Source organism: Serinus canaria, chromosome 3, assembly GCF_022539315.1.
Source record: "Serinus canaria isolate serCan28SL12 chromosome 3, serCan2020, whole genome shotgun sequence".
NCBI classification, from domain to species: Eukaryota; Metazoa; Chordata; class Aves; order Passeriformes; family Fringillidae; genus Serinus; species Serinus canaria.
In genome coordinates, this window is record NC_066316.1 from 71,843,115 (window position 1) to 71,865,816 (window position 22,702).

At 32.4% G+C, this 22,702-nt stretch overlaps 1 protein-coding gene across 1 annotated transcript in view; it reads right to left on the bottom strand.

Moving 5' to 3' along the window:
- The window catches only part of GRIK2 (glutamate ionotropic receptor kainate type subunit 2), a 347,786-nt gene that overhangs the window by 130,159 nt on the left and 194,925 nt on the right, over window positions 1-22,702 (bottom strand). Inside the window, exons 10-11 of the mRNA XM_050972903.1 lie at window positions 21,933-22,046; window positions 13,547-13,753 (exon numbers count right to left, since the gene is read on the bottom strand). Of these exons, the coding sequence (XP_050828860.1) occupies window positions 13,547-13,753; window positions 21,933-22,046 (321 nt within the window). The remainder of the gene's footprint in view (window positions 1-13,546; window positions 13,754-21,932; window positions 22,047-22,702) is intronic.

Below are 22,702 nucleotides of genomic sequence, written 5' to 3' on the forward strand. Positions count from 1 at the left end.
GTATCATTTCAGTGTTCCCCTTAATTTTTATTTTCTCACCTTACACAAAGTTCTTCTGTGGTCTATTCTTGTTATGAACATTTACATAATTAGATCTACTGTAGTCAGTTACAATGTGAAATTCTGTTGGCACTGTTCATTTTATTTGGTAAGGTTTACTGGTCAAAAAAGTACATGCACTTCATTTCCACTGGTATTAAGAACTTATAGATATTAATCAAAACAGCAAGGCTTAATTCCACAGTGGATGAATTTTTATAGATTGCATATTATTGATGATATTTCAGCTGATGTAGAAAGAAAATGATAAAGCAAGAAACTAAAACTAATTTGAACTAAAAGTTGTAGGTCAACATGTAGAATTTTAAAGACCATAACAACCCAATATTAGTTTGTGAGGCAAGTAGCCCACCTTAACTGAAGAGTCTGAAGGCAACTGACTAGAAATTGTCAGAAGAGGCAGCTTCCCAAGGACACATAAATTAGATTTTTTGGAAGGTTATTGGTAGATGCGAATTTTGATCTTATTATAATAACAAGTTATTATTAATGAACAATAAATAATTTATTTTATAAATACCATGGAAAATCCAACCCTGGTCATTTGATAGAAACAAGAACATATACAAATGAATATAAGTTGTAACTATCACTAGTGGAGCCAAGTTGCAGATGAAATTAGAAAAGTAACTGATCAAGAAATAATATGTCTGATATGACAGAATAGAACAGATATCCCAGCCTGGGAGGACAGATATAAAATTTACATACATAACTTGACATCTCAAGATTCTCTTCAGAGCTGAATAACTCTGTTTTAATATTCTTGAACTAGAATATCACCATAAGAAAAATTAAGCATCTAATAAAAAAAAATAAATCTGGAGTCTTTAATAACTGAGGAAATAACTAACCTAAAAATGCAATGCTACCACATGCAACTTTTGTTATCTCCAAACAAAACTTAACTTTTTTTAGCTCCAAAATACTCAATTGTCCTGGCAATTTTTTCATTCTGAAAAGAGCACTATTGGTAAGTGCTCTTTTGGGAAGAGCACTATTGGTAAGAGAAAGCAAGGGCCAAGTTTCCAGAAATGCAATACCATTTTCTCCTATGCTCCACTATAATGAAGTTATACAAGGAATATAATCCTCTTTAGTTTTCTTTTAGTGTAAAATTAGTATTTTATCAGTCAATATTTAACAACATTAACAAATTAGCGTATCCTAACATGGCTTTTTGATAAGTTCCATTACAAAGAATATTTGTCTCACTTGGCAGCAATCAATTATTTGCTTTTTTGTAATAAACGTATACCTGCTTCTATTTAAATGAATAAAAGATATACCTATCTGAAAACACAATCCATAATAACACTGAACTCTTTCTTGAGATGCATTTTTTTTTTATGACAGCATCCAAGGATTGGTGAGGTAAGCTAGCTGCCACAAAGAAAAATTCTGCACCTACTGAAGGTTACAATGGCAATTAGAAACAGTCTGACAAGGACATTTCAATGCAAGGCATGGTCCTGATCAAAATGGAGCTGTACAGCCTAGTCTGTAATGTGCCAGAGGAGTGCACTGCAGATAATAAGCTGCAGTTGTGCATCCTCTCCCTTCCTGTCCCACACCACCCCTCAGGAACTCAGGAGCTCCTGATAAACCTGGACCAAACCAGCTGAGCAATGAGGCACCCCCTTGACCATAACAGTAAGGCAGTAAAACATCCCTTGAAAGTACCAGAAGCTCATTCATGATACAGGTGGGAATAACCCTGACTGTAACACCTACCTGACCAGGGTGGGGACAAAGGATAAACATTCACACATGTATAAATCTTCCCTGTCTTGCTACCACGTGCCGTAGCAGGATGCTCATTCACCAACAGCTCAAGGTAACCCTGAATTATTTCTGATACAGAAATGCCTAAGGTAGGCTGAAGTCATCCTCCTTTACTTCTTCCCTTGCATTTTACTTCCAAGCAGTTTGCTCAGTGACTGTTTTACATGCAGTAGTGTTCAAAGAGTAAAATGAGAACATTTTATTTTTTCACTTGTACAGGGGTGAAATTTATCACACAACCTCTAAGAGAGATTTTAAAATTATACTGAATTCAATCTATACTTGCAGAAGCAAATAATTTCAGCAAGAAATCTGCACTTTAATGTTGAGCAGTGTATGGCCATAGCATGCACAGAAATTTTATATTTGCAGAAATTGATGCTTTTTCTGTGAAAATTAACTCTATAAAACCTGGAGAACAATCACAATAATTTTTGGGGAAATAGAATTTTGAAAGGATTTCATAGGTTCTACTAATAACACCAGGAAGATGGTAAAACAAACACCAGTTAAATTTTCTATTGTGGATAATTTTATAAAAGCATTTGTCTCACCTATATTGTTCAAAAGAACGAAGAATTTAAATACAATGTAGACACAGAAAAAATAAAATGGCTAATAGTTATTTTAAATTAGACACTACAATTATACAATATTCCACCAAAATAATTGAGTATTTTAGACAATGTGAATGGAGTCTTCTGGTAAGAATTTTGCTCCTAACATTTTGCATTGATCTAGCAATCATAAATGTTTATACCAGAAATGCAAAGGGAATCATGCACTATCAATTCTCAGTTGTTTATTCAGTCAATCAGTACAATCATATTGTAATTGTATAATATACTCAAAACTACACATACACTGAAAAGGCATTTAAATAATTTTATTTCTCTACAGGTAGTAATGCACTTATTGCCTGCAATTATTCTTGAAAATCAAGGAACTTGCCTTTTTTTGAAGGAAAAAGTTCATAAAGCTTTTGTTTAATCCACTGTGTTTCCTCGGCCTAAAACCCTGAGTCAATTTGTAAATTTCTTCAGCCCAAATTTTTGAGCCTGTTAACCTGAGTTGATTTTCTGTTACATTCCCTTTGGAGAAAATGCATCCTCAAGATAAAAGACGAAGACTAAAGCACAGCTTCAAATTTTTAAACCTGTCTAACACACTCCTAATGCACAGAGACCTTATGCATTATTCCTGTTCACAGAAGTGCATTTCCCTGCTACTGATTTGAAAAGATAACATCTGTAATTTGCTTTTAAGCTTGCAATCTATCCTAAACTGCCTTGTTCATGCTGCTACATTATAGAAAATTTTATACGCCACAAGAAATTTTTAGTCTTATCACAAGATCTTCACTTCTTGTGAAACCACCAGGAACTTTTTAGGGCTTTATGGCTATTTTTATTATAACTAGACACTTAAATTACTTTGACAGGAATTGTTTCTCTACTACCTTTCACAGGATCATAGTACAATTCAAGTGGGGAGAGATCAGGAGGTGTCTAGTGCAATTTTCTGTTCAAAACAACTACATGGATGACACTGTTTGCTTTGCACTTTACCCAGTCAGTGTTGAAAACCTCCAAGGAAGATGACTACATGACATTTCCAGATAAGCTGGTCCACTGCTTGTCTATCCACAGAGTGAAAAACTTTCTGCAGACAAGCAGTGGAGCAGGCTGCTTAGAGAGGTTATGCAATTTCCACCCTTGGAGGTTTTCAGTTTATGCTTTTTTGCCTTTGGTCTTCCTGCCAGGCTCCTCTGTGAAAAGCCCAGATGGAGTTTCTTGATAACCCCCTCACAGGTCCTGGAAAGCTGCTACTAGAAATTATTACCTTTGCCAAATGTGAGTAACACACCACAAGGTTATTAAAAAAAAAAAAAACAGATTTTATAGCTGAATATAGACATCATAACTTCTTATTTTGGGGATCCTGATTTGTATCATTTAAACTTAATTGCTAAAAATATCCCTTATAGATGGAACAGTAGCAGTTGCAACTTTATTAACATAATGAAGTACTTTACCATAAGGGAGTGACATTTGATGACAGTTTCAGAAGATACTGGCTAACCTAACACATATGTTTGTAAGTGCTGAGGTGTTTCTCAGTATTTGTTCAGCAAAAGCAAGTCATGGAAGACAGGTGTTTTACTCAAATTCATTTCATTGACAGTAATATTGCACATTGGTTTCATTCCTTTAGAAACTCTTGTTTCAGCATGGTTAATGCTTTTCTTGGCAAAATCTTGAGCAGCAGTGGTAACTAATGGTTTTTTCATCTACTCTCCTTTTAGAGAGGATCCTGATCAAGAAATCAAGAGGATCATTTACCTAGAGGTTTTAAAGGCAAAATGTTTTGTAGAGGAAATTTGCATTCTGTCCACTACCATAAAAAACAGTTTTTGATATGAATTCACCTAGACAAAATGGAATGTAGGGAGTGCATGGAATGCTTCCTTCAGTGACTTAACCAGGATAAACCATGTTTTGATCAACATAGCATTGTCTAGAAATGACTTTTGGTATTGTTTTCTGTTTGTTTCTTTGTTATTACATGAATGTTTAGTCAAGGAAAAATTATAGTACTAAACCAACAGGAACTCTCTAATTAGTTAATTTACATTGTTTCCTTTTATTCAGGGATATGCTAGTCAATTCTCATTTGCCTTTGCTGGTAGGGGTAAGATTCAATAGCCTGTAGATATAATATGAGTACTCATTAAAAACAGATACAGTTTCTGTCTGTTGATTTATCATACAATTTTGGTAAAGTATTTTGTCAACATGTAAGCAAATTGTATGGAAAAGGACTAGAGGCAGTAGACCATGAAACTATATGTAGCAGGAAGATGGGTGACTATCCCTTTCAACAGTAAAAAAAAAAGGTTTTATCACTTTCAGGACTTTTGTACAAAGGTTTCTTCTAATTGTTAGAAGAGCAGGATTTACATACCCCCAGAAAGAGGAAATTGTCAAAGAAATTTACAAGACTGTGATACTGTGGCTCAGATTCAGGAACAGGAGACTCTCCCATTAAGAAAAAAATGAAAATTAGAATAGTTTGCAATAAAATGTTTCAGTTCTTCTCTGCTGTTTTACACACTCTTTCTAACATTGTATTTTTGTATTAGAGATGTTTAACAAACATTAAAATTATTAGACACCATACAGAAGCACATCTTCTTGAAATAAAGTACACAGGTAGCATTGATTCCTTTTTTTGTAGAAAACATTTTTATTGTTATACTTTCCTGGAAGTGTCTGGTTTTTTCCCCATTGCTAACCAGCTGTCACCCAGAATTTCAGTTACTCCACTCAGGACAGAAAAATTCCTAGATATTTTAATTTTGACATAACTTCTGTTCTCAAATGAATAGGGTTTTATCAATATGTTTTGGTGAATTCATTTAATCACACAATAAATTTTGACTTGTGTCAAATTTGACTTAATCCCATTTTTCTGTATTACTTTGTCGTCTGCAATTTTTCACAATGGAATCAAATAATGCTTTTGCATATCATTTGGATGGAAGTAAATCACTCTAGAATATGCCACCTCTTTTTGATTTACAATACTCAATTACAATTTTTGAAAGCTATAATTTCATCAGCTTAATTATTTAATGGAGTAAAACTTATTAATATGAACAAAATCAACCTCCTGGAATTCTCAATTAAGCATTAGATTCCAAGGTCTTAGACTTAACTAAAATTGATTATCATTATAAACAATAAGAAAAAAATTTTAATAATAATAATAAAACAAAATTTTAGAAATAGAAATCAAATAAAAAACAGAAGTAACATGATTTTCTTCCTAAGACACACATAATCAGTTTCATTTCAGGTATTTTGGACTTACGTAAGGTTTCAACCACTGTCTTTTTTTAACTGCATTTGATATTTGTATAATTTTTTTAACAACTGAATTATTTTCAATGCCCTGAGAAAGATAGTACTAAACCAGCAGGAATTCTCTAATTAAACTTAGTTTTTCTGGAGAGAAAAAAAAATGAGCTATTTCAAATATCATATGCAGCATTCAGCGCTGTCACTCCCATGTTTTATGAACTTCAAGTTAGGTTGAAAGCAATCCTTCTGGCCCTCAAAAGGTCTATTGAAATATTGTAATGTTTAACAATGTTTAGTGTAATATTGTAATATTGTAATTCCAAAATGTAAAAGTAAAAAACTATGGGAAGATCTACACTTATATTATTGATGCAGTGTAATAACAAAGAAAAGAAAATTCAGTTAGGAAAAACCACCACAGAAATATGTCATTGCTCTTTTCTGGAGTAATCCTGTAGCCCTAAGAATAACAGATCAGACTTGATACTTTCCAGTTCCCCAAACAGTATGGATGAAGTGTTTCAGTCACCATTCCCAGAGACACATCTCCCACAAGAACATCCTGAAGCTCTTTTGCCAAAATGGTGTTTTCATGAAAATTGACATACTCAAGGTTTCCACAGCCCCTCCTCCCTATCTTTCATGAAACATTCAATTTGAGATATGTTGAAATTCTTTGGAGATGATAAAAGACCAATTGCAGCATTATTAATAATCTCTAATAAACGGGATAAGGCCCAATGGAAATTAGCTCTGCTATTAGAGAATTCTATTTTTCTCATGTACTTCACTTCAGCAGGCATACACATAGAAACAAAAATCCCAGTGTTATTTTCTACCATTCTTTACTATCATTATAGCAACAAAAGTAAAAGATCAGATAAAGGTATGAGAATATGAAAAATTTAATACTTTTATGAATATAGCCCTAACCCTGGATCCAATCAATTCCTAATCATTACTGTAAGCATAGATGATACTTGAGCTAAAGTATTATTGTTTGGAGTTTCATTTGAAAAACTTCATGCCACTTCCTTGATTGACTATGATTCACTTTGCTGGCAGCACAGTGAAAGTTAGTTACAACTATTTGCTTTATAATATTTCTCTATAACTGAAAACTAATCATTATATTAGCCCAAGTACATTAGCAAGAGATGTCCATAACACCCTAACTGTAAAAGAACAATATAATGTCATATTGCAGCTAAACAAACAAGAATACAATAATCACTTACTCTTAGTGTCAAGAAATTTCAAATAAACTACCCCTGGAGTACAGAGCTCCAGAAAAAAATCCATACATCTCAGAGCACTTTGAAGACCCTACTGTCAAAATCTCCTGCTATCTTTGGTGTCAAATCACTGAGAATGTAGTTAAAATTTTTCATCCAGTTTCTTTAGGAAGCATAGGACACCATTAGCTCAAAAAATACTGAATTAACATTTATAACCCTTTAGGAAAAATTGTAATACTTTGTTATTCTCTACACCTTACTGCATTATTAGAAATTTTGCTAGGCTTTGCTTTACTAAGTGCAGACTGTCTGGAAATTCCTTTCTCTTCGGAAAACAAATTTCTCACTTAAAACTGCTGCTATATAAGTGCATCTTCATCTTGAAATCAGTAGCAATTTGACATTACTTGAACAATCAGTAGCAATTTAACAGTACTTGAAATCAGTAACAATTTAATAGGGAATTTGTATATGCACATATATGTTCCTTACTGAATGAATACATAATTTTTTAGACTTGGTCTAAACTTCTGGATAAGTATTTCTTTGGTATATTTGATTACTGACTTTTTTTTCCAGTTTCTCTGGAATTTTTTGTGGTTTTATGCATCTCTATCTGAAGTTTACTTTCTGCATAACTTTTGCTGAGTTAGGATCTGTTTGGACATTTTCCAATGGAATATCATATATAACCTTTATTAGAGAGTAGCCATGAAAACTGTCAACTTGTGAGCGTAGAGATGGATGTTTAGCTGTTAGTTTGAAATGAAATTGTATTGTCATGTAGAAGACCATCTCTTTCATCCTTTACTTTAAAACAAACAAATAAACAAAAAAGGAACACAAGGTGCATAGTATGGCATATCTGAGTGAATTTCATTGATAAACTCAGACACAAAAATATATTTGAAGAGAGCTTTTGTGAGTCTATAAATATATACAGTTCACTTTAAGTGAAAACCAGGATCTTAAGCAACGGGTGAGATATGACTAGTTCTTGTCAGGGACACACTGATACTTATTCAGCTTGAGACAAATTACTTTGGAAATAAAAGGTCAGAGCACTTGAAGTTGTGGATTAATGAATTAGCAATTAGACTGAAAAGCACTAAAAGGACAAGTGATATTTTCTGGCATATTACAAATTATCATAGGAAATTATCTTATGACCCCAGGACATGTTTCACACAGAAATGAAATGCTGCTTTAACAAGGAAAGGAAACACGTAAACAATAAAAACTGGAAGTCAATATGAATACTTAAAACAGCAAAAACACATATGAAAGGTATGTTACAGGCACTTAAGAGTTAAATAGTCATGGGCGCTATATCATAACACAGAATCACTGGAAGAAGTTGGAATATATTTTTAAATATTGAATAATGCAAATTAGTAGCTTTATTTAAAGAGACAGTCGTGCTGGAGTTCCAACATTGCTTAATAAATGTAACTAATAATGATTACTGGAAATTCAGAGAAGAGAGTTTCAGCATAGAATAGTAATGCTTAATCAGCAAAGTAAATAAATAAAAATGCATATAGATAAAAATGCACATAAGAGATGGCTTTCAAATAGCTAAACAGAAAAATGGGGAAATACATAAATAATAAATAAAACATGAAAAAGCTGAAAATACAAACCCAGAAGGAAAATAAAAATGAAACAAAGCAGCAGCATTTATTTTGTTATACATTATTTTATTTTTTTTACAGAGAGAACAGGAAAAAGTGAATTGTGTCTTATTTTTTTAGAAGTAGTAAAAATAAAATAAAATGCCAATATACTAGAAAAACAATGTTAAAGCAAGGTTAGTGGAAATCAGTAATCATTCAGCTTACCATCTATGTGTATTCACCTGAGTTGCTGGTTCAAGCATCAATAGCTGAACTGCAGACTTGCCAAAACTCTTTGTTATTTATGGTCTATTACCCTCAAAGCATCAGAGATAAAATTTATTATATATAGAAAACATTTACCATAAGTGAAATTTTCATCATATGACACCTGAGATGCAGTAGCAAATTTTAGTTCCACTAACAGTCAATCAATGTTACTGCTGAGCCAGTTTAATAATGATGAAAAGGGAAACATTGTCCTTCCTTCCTTCCTTCCTTCCTTCCGTCCTTCCTTCCTCCTTCCTTCCTTCCTTCCTTCCGTCCTTCCTCCTTCCTTCCTTCCTTCCTTCCTTCCTTCCTTCCTTCCTTCCTTCCTTCTTCCTTCCTTCCTTCCTTCCTTCCTCCTTCCTTCCTTCCTTCCTTCCTCCTCCTCCTTCCTTCCTCCTCCTTCCTTCCTTCCTCCCTTCCTTCCTTCCTCCCTCCTCCCTTCCTCCTCCTCCCTTCCTCCCTTCCTCCCTTCCTCCCTCCCTTCCACTAAAGATTTTCTAATTGCCTGTTACCATCAAGTCTTCTGAGACTTTCACTAATAAAAGAGCCATGGCTAAATTATCCTCCATTGTACTGAAAATCTCAACTGTCAGACCTTTTGCATTAAAATTACAAGAAGAAAGAGGGAAGAGATGTTCTGTAGCCTTTCCTTGTAAGTCTCTATATGGTAGGTAGGGCTTCCTGTAAGCATAAAGGAAAGAGGGAGAGTCCAAACAATAGGATGAAATGACATTTGAAATGGAAGAATGTGGAAAAAAAAGGTGGAAGAAAGTAAAATTTCACTGGCTCAAAAAGGAAGGAAACAAACACCTACACAATCAGTTATTAGAAGTTTTTTTTTTGACTTCTACACAATAATATAAAGAATTTGGCTATAGATGATCAAGATCATAAGAACCTAAATTTAAAATAAGAGAAAAAAACCAACAGGTTATTGGAGGAAAAATCACTAAAAATATTTAAACTAATTATATAAACATCTATTCTGTTATTAAGAGAATAAAAAGTTATTAATATTATTTTTAAAAATGTAAATATCTGGTGTGTATTTATTTTGAAAAATTTATATTGATTATGAAAAATTCAAAATATGGTGAAGTAAAAAATGTTATGTCTAAAGTTATTAAAACTCAAAAGTTCTTTCTAAATGTTCAACTGTGTAAAATTCCTTCAAGCTGAAAATCCTGTTCTTAGAGACAAAGAAAATTCTGACTTAATCCTCACATATGATTAAAGATTGTGATCTAAAAATTGGACCTTTTCTGTAATTGTTTATGAATCAAAAAGTCTGTAAGCCTTGAAGTGTATTTGTGCTGCATAAACTTTGTGCTGTAGAAGAACCATTCAAAGAACCCTTCAAAATTAGTTTTTTTAATCAAGTACATATAATAATAAATTATTACCTTGTGGATTTTTTATTTATAGCTCTGTCAAAGTATAAAACAGTATTTTTTTCCTGTTTTGGAACCCAATGTTAAGAATTTTTCAAAGTACTTTTGGATCTGTAAAGTAGGATGTCAAATTTTCTAAAAAAAAGGACATATTTTCATTCTGTCTGTGCTAGCTATATTGGAATATAACTTACATGCTTAAACTGCATGTCACATGCAATATAATACAGTGACATAACAACTTTTAGCACTTAAGAACAATCTGAAATTCTCAAGAATTTACGGCTCAGTTCAAAACCTATTCAATAAATCAGTCCTTTCATAAAGTTTTTGTCCTTTCATAAACTTTTTGAACCAAAGGCAGCAAGAAAGAATGTTTTTTTTTAATGAAGAATTCATCCATAAAGAATGGAGATATCTGGAATTTAGCCCCTCCCTTAGATATGCAACAATCATATGTTGAACTAACTTGATAAGTGGGTAAAATACTCAATGAAAAATTGTGGGAAAGAAATCAGAGTGTTTAAGTGGAGAAATTCTATTCAAAATTTATTCATAGTGAAATGTAATCTGCATTTCCAGTCCTAGCTAATATTTGTCTGACATTTGCAACTCTAGAGACCAGTGTGTTTTTCCCAACAAGAATTCATTGTCAGTTGTCAAAGGGAAGGAATCACTATATAATTTTCACTGACAGCATTTACCACAAATTCAAAAAGAAACTACATATTGCTTGGAGACTGATATAAGAATACAGATGTGAATTCCTTTAAAACACTCAAGGAAAGCAGAAACATGAGCAAACTATGGGAAAGGAGATTGAAAACAAACAGACCCTGATGTAAACACTTCAGTCTCTGTTCATACTATAAAGTTGAAATCCTGAGACTGACGTGATATGCTAAGTTCAACTCAGATAGCATTATCTTTATTTTATTTACATTTTTGAGCCCTAGCAATTATGCAAAGTGACTAAAGGCTGATTTAAACAGTTTATTTAAATCTTAGATTTATTTGGTACTTTTAATCTTTTATATAAATGGTGCATTTTCCTTTCTACACATATACCAAAATTATCCATTTCATTTATTCTTGGATTATGCATTTTACATGTTACCCTTGCAAACATATATATGATAGCACAGTGACCTTTCTCTCTGAAGTTAACTGACAGATAAAAAAACAAACAGAAAAAAATAATTTCTAAAAACATTTCTCAATAGATTTAAGTGCTATGGCAACTTTAAGAACCATCTTTAGTCTGTAGTCTATTTTAATTAGAAACTCTTATTGAAAAATTCAGAATCATTTAACCTTTCAAAAATAAACAAACTGAGTTTATTAAATTACTTTATAGGAAAGAAAACCTTTATGACAATTTAAAAATATTTTCTGAGGGAAAAGAAGAGCTGGGAAGCTCATGGAGTACGTGAAGTACTAACCATATGGAAACACCCAATTTGGTAACAGTCTGTTTGGAGTTCACTAAAGTCTTTCACCTCACTTTTGAGGTCTGAAGTGTTGCTTGCTAGTAAAATGCACCTAATTTTACTAATAACAAGCATGTACATAAAGGGCACAGATGTATAAATAAATTGCATATATTCAAATAGATTGCATGTATTCAAATAGATTATAAAGTAAGAATTGCTAAAACCAGAGAAAAGTTTAAAGAAAAATTTATAAATTGAGAGAGACTCGTAAAAATTATGGTCCAGATTAGAAAGTTGGACAACATTTTCCGTGTGTACGACCACAGTCTCTAAACTTTTCTGACTCCTAAGTAAAAATCATTTGAATAGAACAAAAATTTATTTTAATCTGTGTTTAGTTGTATATTATTTATGGGAAAAAGACTACCTGTTTCATTCCGTGTTATGAAGAGGAAAGATGGGGAAAGCTACTGCTTCTGATACTTTACTTCTGCAACTTGTTCAAATGCATTTTATTTCAAGATTATCTTAGTGTAAAGCTTAGGAGGCCATACTAGAGTCTTCTTAAGAATGCTTTAAGGCTGAATAATAAAATATTTATAAACTGTGATTTATATTTCCTTCTTAATAAATACTTCCACAATATCTACCCCAATAAAGATAAAGAAAATTTGCTCCAGATGAGAGCATTACCTAACAAGCATCAAATCTAATATTTTAACAGGCCTATGCACTTATTCATATGTAAAAATGCACATTTATAGAGATGGACAGAGAGGCCAGCTAAATAAGTTTGCTTTCTATGTGTGTGTACTAGGTATTATAAATACACACATTTAAAGATAACATAACTATAATACTCCCACACATTCTTCTAAAATGTGTGAAGCCAGGCAGAATCAACATCTGTTGCAACACCAATACCAGATTATCATTTACTAGAAAAGCATGAAGAACAACCCTCCTAGTAAATATGAATAATTTGATTAGCACATGGTTCAGCCCATCTGCTGAAATCTTAAAGCAAATTGAAACAAGATAATTAAATATTTTTTCAAGAGATTCATGCAGGTTTTGCCATCATTAAGAGGTTCTACTTGAATTAACTTCAGTCTTCTATTTTAAATGACAGTGATGCGCAGAATATGTTTAATCTCAATCCTTGACCTCATGTCTATAGAGAAAATGCTATCAAGCAATTCACCCAAATAAGTTCAGAAAGGAATAATGACAAAATTTTTAAATTTATGAAAATTTTTCTAAGAGACTGAATTCTACTGGCATGACCAATTGAGAAAGAACATTTTGAAGAACCCGAAGTAATACCTCCCTTAATCACTTACAGTCAATTGTAATGGTATCTGGTGTGATGTTGTTTTGTTCCATCAGTAAATGTTGACATTTTCACCTTACTTCCTGCACTTTATTGTTAAAATATCAAGAAAGATGAATATCAAATGATATATGTCTTTACACTACGTACAGAGAAATTTCTGTAAGACAAAGTCTCAGATCTACTATCAGAAAAGGAGACCTGACTTGTACTGCTTTAGCAAATTTTGTTATAAACCAAAATTTTGTTATAAAACCTCTTACATGTGTTCTCAGAAATAAATTCTGAGTACTATTTATTTCATATTTTGACTTAGACATATGCTATGGAAAAACTAAACCAAAACAAACACTGCTTATGGGCAAAACAGAGATGCTTTATTTTACAAATTCTACGCTAAAGAAATAATGGGTACCAATCAATTTGCACCAATTCTCAAAACATCTGCATTTTGAAAACAGTAGTATTCAAATGGAATTACTCTAAAAGTTTTACAGTTTTTATAGAAGGGTTTGAAATCTAAATGTATATTGGAGAGCTTGAAAAAGTTGACTTACATGATCAATTAGTTCACGAACCATTCCATTCCACTGTCCGCTGGCATCTTCTTGGGCTCCATATTTTCCATCTTCCACCAGTCTAATCTCATAGGAAAATCCAAGGATAGTAGACAGCTCCCTGAGGAGGTCAATGCAATAACCTTCAAAACGATCATTTCCATACAAGGGTTTGTCAGACTTCTTGAACATAACATATGGCTCTTCCTGTAAGAATCAAGACAGAATGGATAATGAGTGCCCCCACATCTTTCTTCTCATCTTAAGTAGTAGACACTCATGTGTTTGCATATGCATACACTCATGACGTCATTCCCTGTACAACAAAATAATATGAAAACCAGAATCCTTTTAGCTTCAGCTCTGTGTGTGTCTGAAGTCTTCATATATTTTCAAAGATTCACTTTGTCTTTTTTATTTTGGAAAAAAATTACACTCTCAGCACTGTAGACATATCTTCAAGGAATGCATATACACACTTAATTTAAATGTACTGCTAACTATTTGCATTATACAGTAATATAAAATGTATTGTTTGGATGGATGATGTAAGCATTTGAAATGCAGAAAAAATGTGCTTTGGCAACTGAAAAAAATTTCATTAAAACTCTAAACATTGATTAAGTATTTTAGGTATTAGATTTTACGGTTTTATTTATACAAGTATTTAAACTGTTTTCTCAATGCTTTATCAGGCAAAGCATAAAAAACCCACATGGGAAGAAAAAGGTCAGTGAAAGCACCTACTTCCCTATTGCCTCAAGTTATAGGCTGCCATTTACAAGACTGCAGCAAAACTTGAGAATATTTACTCAAAAAGTAAGTTCTCTGATAGACATTGGATGAAAATTGAAATATTTCTTTAATCATTTATCTGCTAATGGTTAAATAAAATTACAATGTAATTTTTTTTTGCATTAAGTGGTGTGCAAACAGCAAACAAATTAAAAGGATTGGCAGAAAAATCATAATTATAGAAAGAAAATTTACATTTTGCAAAACAGTAGTTTTACATCTGTTTCTCAGTATAGGGTGGCCTTTCTCAAATAGAAAATTAAAGGAAAAAATACAAAACACAATTGTTAGTTTTCCACTGCAATATAGAACCAATATTCAAGCTGTGTTTGTTAGGTTAAATATTCAGCTCAGTCTTTGCTCACTTTTGGGAAAGATTCTTTCATTTTTATATCCAAAAAGAAAAAGAATCAAGCAAGGTAAGACAAATAATAGTACATTCAATCATTGTACCAAACACAAGACTCAGAGAATATTCAGATAAACTCTCCAGGGCAACTTAAGAAAATTCTTGCAGTCCTAAATCCCCACATCACAACTCAGTGGGGTTAAAGGTACCTCATTCCACAGGCACCGGATTGCTTTAAGAAATCAACACTCCTAATGTAATCTTCTGCCTTGAGTTTTCCCATGATTTAAACGTTATATCCACATATAACTGGAACTTTAGTACGTAAGATTTTACCCAAAAAATGAAAAGGAGAATAAAAGGAAGAATCTTGTTTTTAAGAGCTGTTATATACATACTCCTGTTGAAATAGGTAAGGTTACAGCCATGTTTTCATGTACATCACAGATCTTTATACGATTAGCAGGGAACAAACATGAAATAAATTGTCCAGCCAAACTCTTAGGATGTTTTGACAGAAATTTCTCAAAAAACAGGTAAACAAATGACTCCAAAAGAGCTCTTCAAGATGTAGTACTGACAAGAACAAAGACCTAGCAGAAAATGTGAAAGTTGAAAACAATTTAAATGACAAGGATCACTGAATAATTCTTGAGAAACAGAGATGTAACAGAACTAAAACTATGTGTGAAAATAGTTGTTAATAAACTTGGGAAGTTTATATTAAATATCTCAAGGAAAACAACTGTAAGAAAAACATTTTTTTCAGGTGATGTTACAATTCCTTAAAGAAATCACATCACTGGCCAGACAGAAGCTATGTATGACAAAACATAGTGTGCTTTTTTTCTCTGGGGTAGCAGCAATTTTCTTCACATTAACTAGTATGGTTTGGGATTGTGCTCAAATCAGGGTTATAACACAGGAATATTTTCATTACTGCTGAGCAGTGCTTAGACAGTGTCATGACCTTTTCTGTAGTCATGAAGGGATTCCAAGGTAGCTGAGAATGCTCATATGAACAGATCTGAGACATTTGCTCTCAGAGTAGTTCAGATATTTACAGTCTTACACACCCCTCCAGTCTCTGGAATCCTGGCAAGATTCTTGACAACATTTTTGTATCTGTCTTCTATTCCAAGCAATCCTGAGTTATCTGGGACAGAATTTAAATATGTGCAATATCAGGGAGAACATGCTCCCTGATATTGGACAATTAATGCTTTTAATTCCCCTTTACTTAATCAACACAGCAGGACTTTCTTCATTGAGCAATTCAGCTCATTGATACATTCCAACATATTTTTCTATAGGATCATTACAGAAATCCTCAGACATTTTATCTGTTCTGCTGATGAGTTTTTATATTTCGTTAAAGAAAAATAAAAAAATCTTGCAATCTTTCTGGAATTCTTAGCTCCAGCTCCATATCATTTATATTCCTTACTCTGGCCAACTTGGATAAGGCCTATCATAGTGTCGGTACTACTATTTATTGATTGTCAACTTTTGCTGAGAAGCCTGATCAATAAGTTATTAATACTCTCCTAATGCCTTTCCAATCCTACATTAAGTAATTTCTTACTGCTACTTTTTCTTATAGTCTTCTACTATACAAAATATTTGTGTTTTTTCTCTTCAGACCTTTTACTTGCTATGTAAAGTGATTTCTGACTTAACTTGAGCAGGGTTGGTGCTGTCAGCTTCATCTGTAATAGCTCTTATTAATCCCAATGTTTTCTCTAGTTTGCTTTTTCCTCGAGTAATACACATTCTAAATACTGAACATGGCATTCAGGTATCCATGCAAAGGGTTCTACATGCATCATTTGATCAAGTTTTAAACTTGTAGAATGGACTAACATAAAACTGGTTGCTAAACCTACTCTCAAGAAAGTTTCTATTCATTAAATGTACAATCACCATTGGTTCTTGGTGGATTATCATTTCCACCAAAATTGTTCACTAGGACAATTATCATTAATTAAGTAGGCGGAGTTTTTAAACTAAACGATATGTAGGTTGGCAGCTGGTTTATGCTGACTTTAACAATTGTTTTTTCCCTTCAGTTACTGAGAACATGACTCTTGAAAATTACTAGACCACATCACAAAACCTGTACTTGGAATCTTCTAAAAAGCTTCAGTTGAAATTAAGTCTCTCAATACACATCTCCCCAGGAAATCAGGGAAGCACCTTCCATTAGTGCTTTTATTATTGCTTGGAATGACATGAGTGGCTTGGAAACAAAAAGTCACTGATTAAACATTGACTGTAAACTCCAGAATGAATTTCAGAAAGACACAACGTTTCCAGGAAACATTGCTACTCTAAATTAAAAACAGATCAGCTTGTTACAAAATTTTAAGATCAAAGTCATCATTGAATGTCTCATTAGACGAAAATGTCTTTAGAGAAGAGGGATGCAGAAGAGCCCCATCCCAAGCCTGATAAGCACTGCAAGTGAGAATGAAAATAAACTTGTACATGCAACAAATCCTTTTTTCTGAGAAAATTTACTGAAAAGTAAACTTAGCTAAAACACTGCAAATAAAGGTCGGGCTACAAGGAACAGTGGAATCACAGGTAGATTAAAAACCATATCTGCAAATAGAAGATAAATCTTTGAAAATTAATTAATATTGTAACTTTACAGACAGCTTTTACTTTTAAAAATATACAGCTAATGCTTGAATAAAAGCACACATTCTAAAAAACAATTTTCTTCGACTTTCTCTTTTTCTTTTCAGATTTGAACAATAAATATTTACTTGAATTATTCCTGTGAGTTATATTGTATTTCAACTACAAAGATGTTACTAGAAATTACCACAAATTTTAAATTTCAAGTTCTTTTATGTTTTATTAATATAAATCAAACATATAATTTTTTCCTTCATACTTTCAACACAGAACAGAATCTTTTTAAAAGAATCTACAATTTATTACTGTCAGTACTGAGAAAAATAAAACAAAGTAAAAAAAAAATTAATAAATCAACAAAAAGAAGTGGAAGGCCTAATGATGAAAAGAGGAGAACCATCTGAAAATTAGCCAGTGTTAGAACAGAGATTTTAATTAGCTCTGCTCACCAGAAGATCAGATACTGGAGTGTTAAAAGACTGCCACCTCTTAACATTTATATCAGATAGAAGGAATACACAATAGGTTTTCACAGTAGGCAGTCAAAATTCTATTGGGAGAGGTGAAACAACGAGTTCCTATCAATCAAAAGAATTGATGGGTGATCCACCTTCATAAAGATAGCAGGTAAATAATTTTTTTAAACTTTAATGTTCTTTTAATATATATTAATTTAATATTTGACCATTGAAAATTCACGCTTGAGTATCCAAGAGAAAAGGGAGAGAAATTATGCACGACCCATTTGATAAAGCAGTATATATCAATAAAATACATTGTGGGAACACTATACTTTGAACTATGTGAAATTGTTTAAAAATTTATTATAATTATTCCTTCTAGTTCCTTCTGATTCTATTCCTCTTTCAAACCATTTTTTTAAGGGAAGTACAATAAAAAAAGGTAATTTCACTTTTCAAATGCAAAGTAATAAAAAACACTAAATTTGAGAACATCACACACCTTTCATAACTTTCACACATTCCTTGGAAAAATTAAACTTGACAACTGTGAGCTTTTCTGAGCTTTGATATAAACAGATACAGAAAAGTACATAAAAGCTACACAGGAAAGGAAACAAGCATTTATTTTAGCAGAACAGGGCAATTGAACCAGCATGACAATATGTACAGGCTGGTATGAAATTAGCATAAAAAATGCCCTAAATACCATACACATACCTTTATAAACATGGAAATTGAATTCCAAAGATAAAACTCTCTCAAATTTGAAGTAGAAGATATACAAGAACAAAAATATTTAGATACTTACATCTAAAGTCTAAAGAGAAGAAATGTTTAAGAGCTCTGGTAGGAGTCAATTTAGGAGAATCAAATAAGGATAAATTTTTATTACTGATGTTGAAAATTTTTTTTCTGTTGGTTTTTTATTTGGTTTGTTTTTCTAAATGCAGAATATTCAAAAAGAAGACTTTTTAAATGAGACAGAAATTCTGAAATTTTAATGCAGATGATTTTAAAAAAAACAAAGCAATCATATCAAAAGGATTGATATATCCAAAGCTATGAATATAAATGATAAAAACCAGCATACTTTTTATTTTTCAAAAGCTTTCCCCCTTTCTCTAAAAAGACCTGACTATCTCTCCATGTTCAGTTGGTGCTTGGGGCTGCTGTGGGTTCAGAACTTGGAAATCAGACAGGCTTCTTCACAGAAATTACACGTAGGTAAATTTCTGAGAAAGGTTGAAGTCTTGAGAACCCCTGTCCAGAATAGACCGTTCAATTGTTGAAAAACCAAGGAATAGTCTTTCAGCTAGCCACCTGTAAAATGCATTTTGAAGAACTCAAGACAAAAAGGAGCACATAGTTCTGTCCTTCCTTGAAGTAGATGAATTTATGAATCCCAGTTTATATTTTATTATTTTGCCCATCAATATGTTTTTCTTCTTCTAGAGACTCAGCCACCAGTAGAAATGCAGGGTATACTTACAGCTGCAAAGATCTGAATGACTGCAAAATATAGGAGGAAAAAAATATTGCTCCAAATTTCAGAATCAAAAATAAAAGAAAGACTGGAATATTTAAGTGAAAAGAGAGCATTAAGGCAAACTACAGAGAAAAATGATTAAGGCTCCCCAGCTGGCAGTCTTCTATAGACCATAGTAGGGAATTCTCAAAGTGAAAAATACATCATAGGAAAACCATATGAGCAGCTTAAATGGCAGAAATGCCTTTTCTTTTTTCATTTAAGCAAGACTTTGCAGACTCAAAAAAAGAGAGAAAAGCTGATGATTTAGGTATATTTCCAGGAGCTTTAGCATTTTATATTGTTCCCGTGCATTGCTACAAAAATGAATATTCAGTAATATGCTTTCTGTTCAACAGAAATGTATTCTTTAAGCATAAAAAATATAAAACTAACAAATAAAGCTAGTACATGTGTTTCTGCCCCAAAAATCTTCAGGGTTCTTTTTACTATTCCAAGTACAACTCTTCCAATTTGTACCACTTCTTCTGAGTACCATTCTTCATAGCTGAAAAGAGTAACTGCAATTACCAAAACTTTTACTAAACAATAACTGAAGTAAAAAAGGCAGCTACAAAAGAGCAACTTGTGACACCAATTAAAAGTCCTTTTTTTTTTCATGCATTATTTAGATACTTACAAAGAGGATGGATACTTTTAAAAGACCACTAACCAAAAGATTACTTTTAAGAGAAAGGTTATCCTTGATTACAGAAAGCAGCTTTTCTCTTAAATCTCAGGAGTCCTCTTTTGTGAGCTTTACCAGATTAAAATCATTGCTCAGTGGCAGCACTGCTACTTATATTTGTGCTATTTACCATTTCTTGAGCTAATTTCAAGAAATAGCTTATTTCAACCAAAATCATGCCCTTATCACTATAGAAGAGCAATATGATACTTGGAGTACATTAACTCAAACCTCATCAACAGGCAGATGTTAAAACACAAACAACCATGAAACACCCTAAATTATTGAGTGTTTCTTATGTAATCTCACAGGGACTGATCCTTGTCACAGTATTGTTACCACAATCTGGAATCAAGCACACACTGATGGCTATTGAAGAGTGCAGATACAAAGGCTGGTTCATTACTGAGTAAGAAAGGGAGCAGGGGCAGAGACAGGACTTCATTCTGTAAAGCAGGAATTCTAGGTTCACATGAATTAAAGATAAACACCAGTAAATAGTGTCAAAAAAATCCTAGGCAGGGTATCTGATACCAAGCAATAGAAGTATAGAGAGCATGGGAGATCAATTGGAATTATTATTAAAATTTACTTGATAATACAGTAGTTTTTACATGTAAGAAACATGTGAAATTCAGTGGGAAGGAAACTGACAGATTAATACTCTAGAAGATATGCTTTTATTATAAGAGAATATATGACATTCATTTACATTTCATTTAAAAAAAAGAAACAAGGGATTTGAATTTATAAACTAAATTATAACTACAGTGGACCATTACTATAAATAATGGTACAAGAGGAAATTGTGGTAAATGTGATCTTGTCTTAGCATAACAAGAAATTACATCTGAAAATGAGTCAGTCGTGTTCCATTTTATATAACTGGTGTTTCTTTTCCAAGTAGTGAAATAAATGAAGAGAAGGATTTCAGAAGATTTTCTATCACTTGTAAACAGACCTTATAAGCAGTGAAAAAGTTACCCACTGGATAGGATTATATGATTTATGTTACATAAAAGGTTAAAAGCACACTGGCATTTGTGTCTATGCACCTGTAAAAATTCATTCTAGTTTGAAATGTCATAATATATGTTAGTAGGAAAAAGCTTCTTAATAAAGTATACAACCACCAGGAAGCAGATCCTTTTTTAGTATTTGCAAATTCATGATAATGGTGGCAGCAGACAAACACACCAGACAAGCTTCTGGGAAGTTTTAAATTTACATTGAAATGAAAATTACTATTTCAAAATTACTTTGAGGGAATAAATGAACAGTTATTTTTACATAAATAAATGTGTTTATTTGTAAGTAAAAAATACCTCATTCACTGCTGTGAATTTGTCAACAGTGAAAATAATACAGAAGTTACTCAATTTGTTTCTTCTGGTCTAGTTCAAAGGACAAATCAATTAAATATCTGTATGACTAAAAATTTCATCTCAATTATTAAGCAATAGCAATTCTAAATAAACGCTAAATACTTTGTACTTTCCTTGCAGGTTGTAGAGTAGCAAACAAAAGCAATACATTTTTCCTGGCAAAAATCATCAGGCTAACAGACAAAACACATTTTAAAACCAATTATCTTTTGTAATCTCATTTGGCACTGAAAAATCAGCTTTGTAAAGAAGAAAACATTTCAGTCAATTTAACTTCAGAAAAGTTAAATTACTAAAGAATAACATAACTCTAAAATTGGGATGACCTGCTCACAGTGAAGGTAAGAGTAAACATCCATGAGTAGCTGATCAACTGGTATCCACTCATGACTCCATAAATTCCAAGTAATTCCAAGTAGATTCTAAGTAATGGCAAGGCACACTGCAGACTGCTCACTGCTATTGCAATGAGTGTGTCACATTCTGTCTGCTTTTCTGCATAACTGCATTTCAGAGAAAGCAAATGCAATTTCTTACCAAGATGGTAGTGACAATTAAAGAGCGGTTGGACAGGGAATCTGTGATGTTTGCTGGTTTCCCTTTCTGATTCTCTGTCATGTTAAGGCCGCTCAATGGATCCCAAGTTCCAACCTATAAAACAGGAAATTACCGTGTAAATTGCCCATTCGTAATATTTCAGCATCTAAAAAAGAACACTTTAAGGAAAAACAGATTGCAACCGGGGAAAAAGAATTGATTGCTAAGAATTATTATTAATTTTTTTTTCATATTTCTCTGTCATTACATTTAAAGTCTGCTTATTTAAAATATGCTTAGCAATACTTTAAATTATGTTTTGTGAAGTGTGACATCAGGTGTAAAAATGATATGAAGAATGTCTAAAGCTACCCTTAATACCTAATTTTCCATTTCTCAAGATAAACCACATCTGAAGATAACAGGGAGAAATTAATTTACAGAGAAGAGAGCATTGTCTCTTCAAAAGAATTTACCCTTTTCTGTGATCAGAGAGAACATCAGGACAAAATATATTTTTGGAAAAAGTAATGGAGAAGACAGGAACAGGCACTAACTTAATTTATTTACAGATAAATCTTCAACACATGAGTATTTTGACATTTTATACTTCAAAATAAAATCTATAGAATTTTTATCTAAGTAAGAACATACAAGGCTGTGCTTTAAGGTTCAGGTCAAGGACAGATTTACATACTAAGTAGTAAGTAATGAGGCTTATCTGTAACTTATCTGCATTTTCATTCCTATACAATTAGAATTGTAAATAT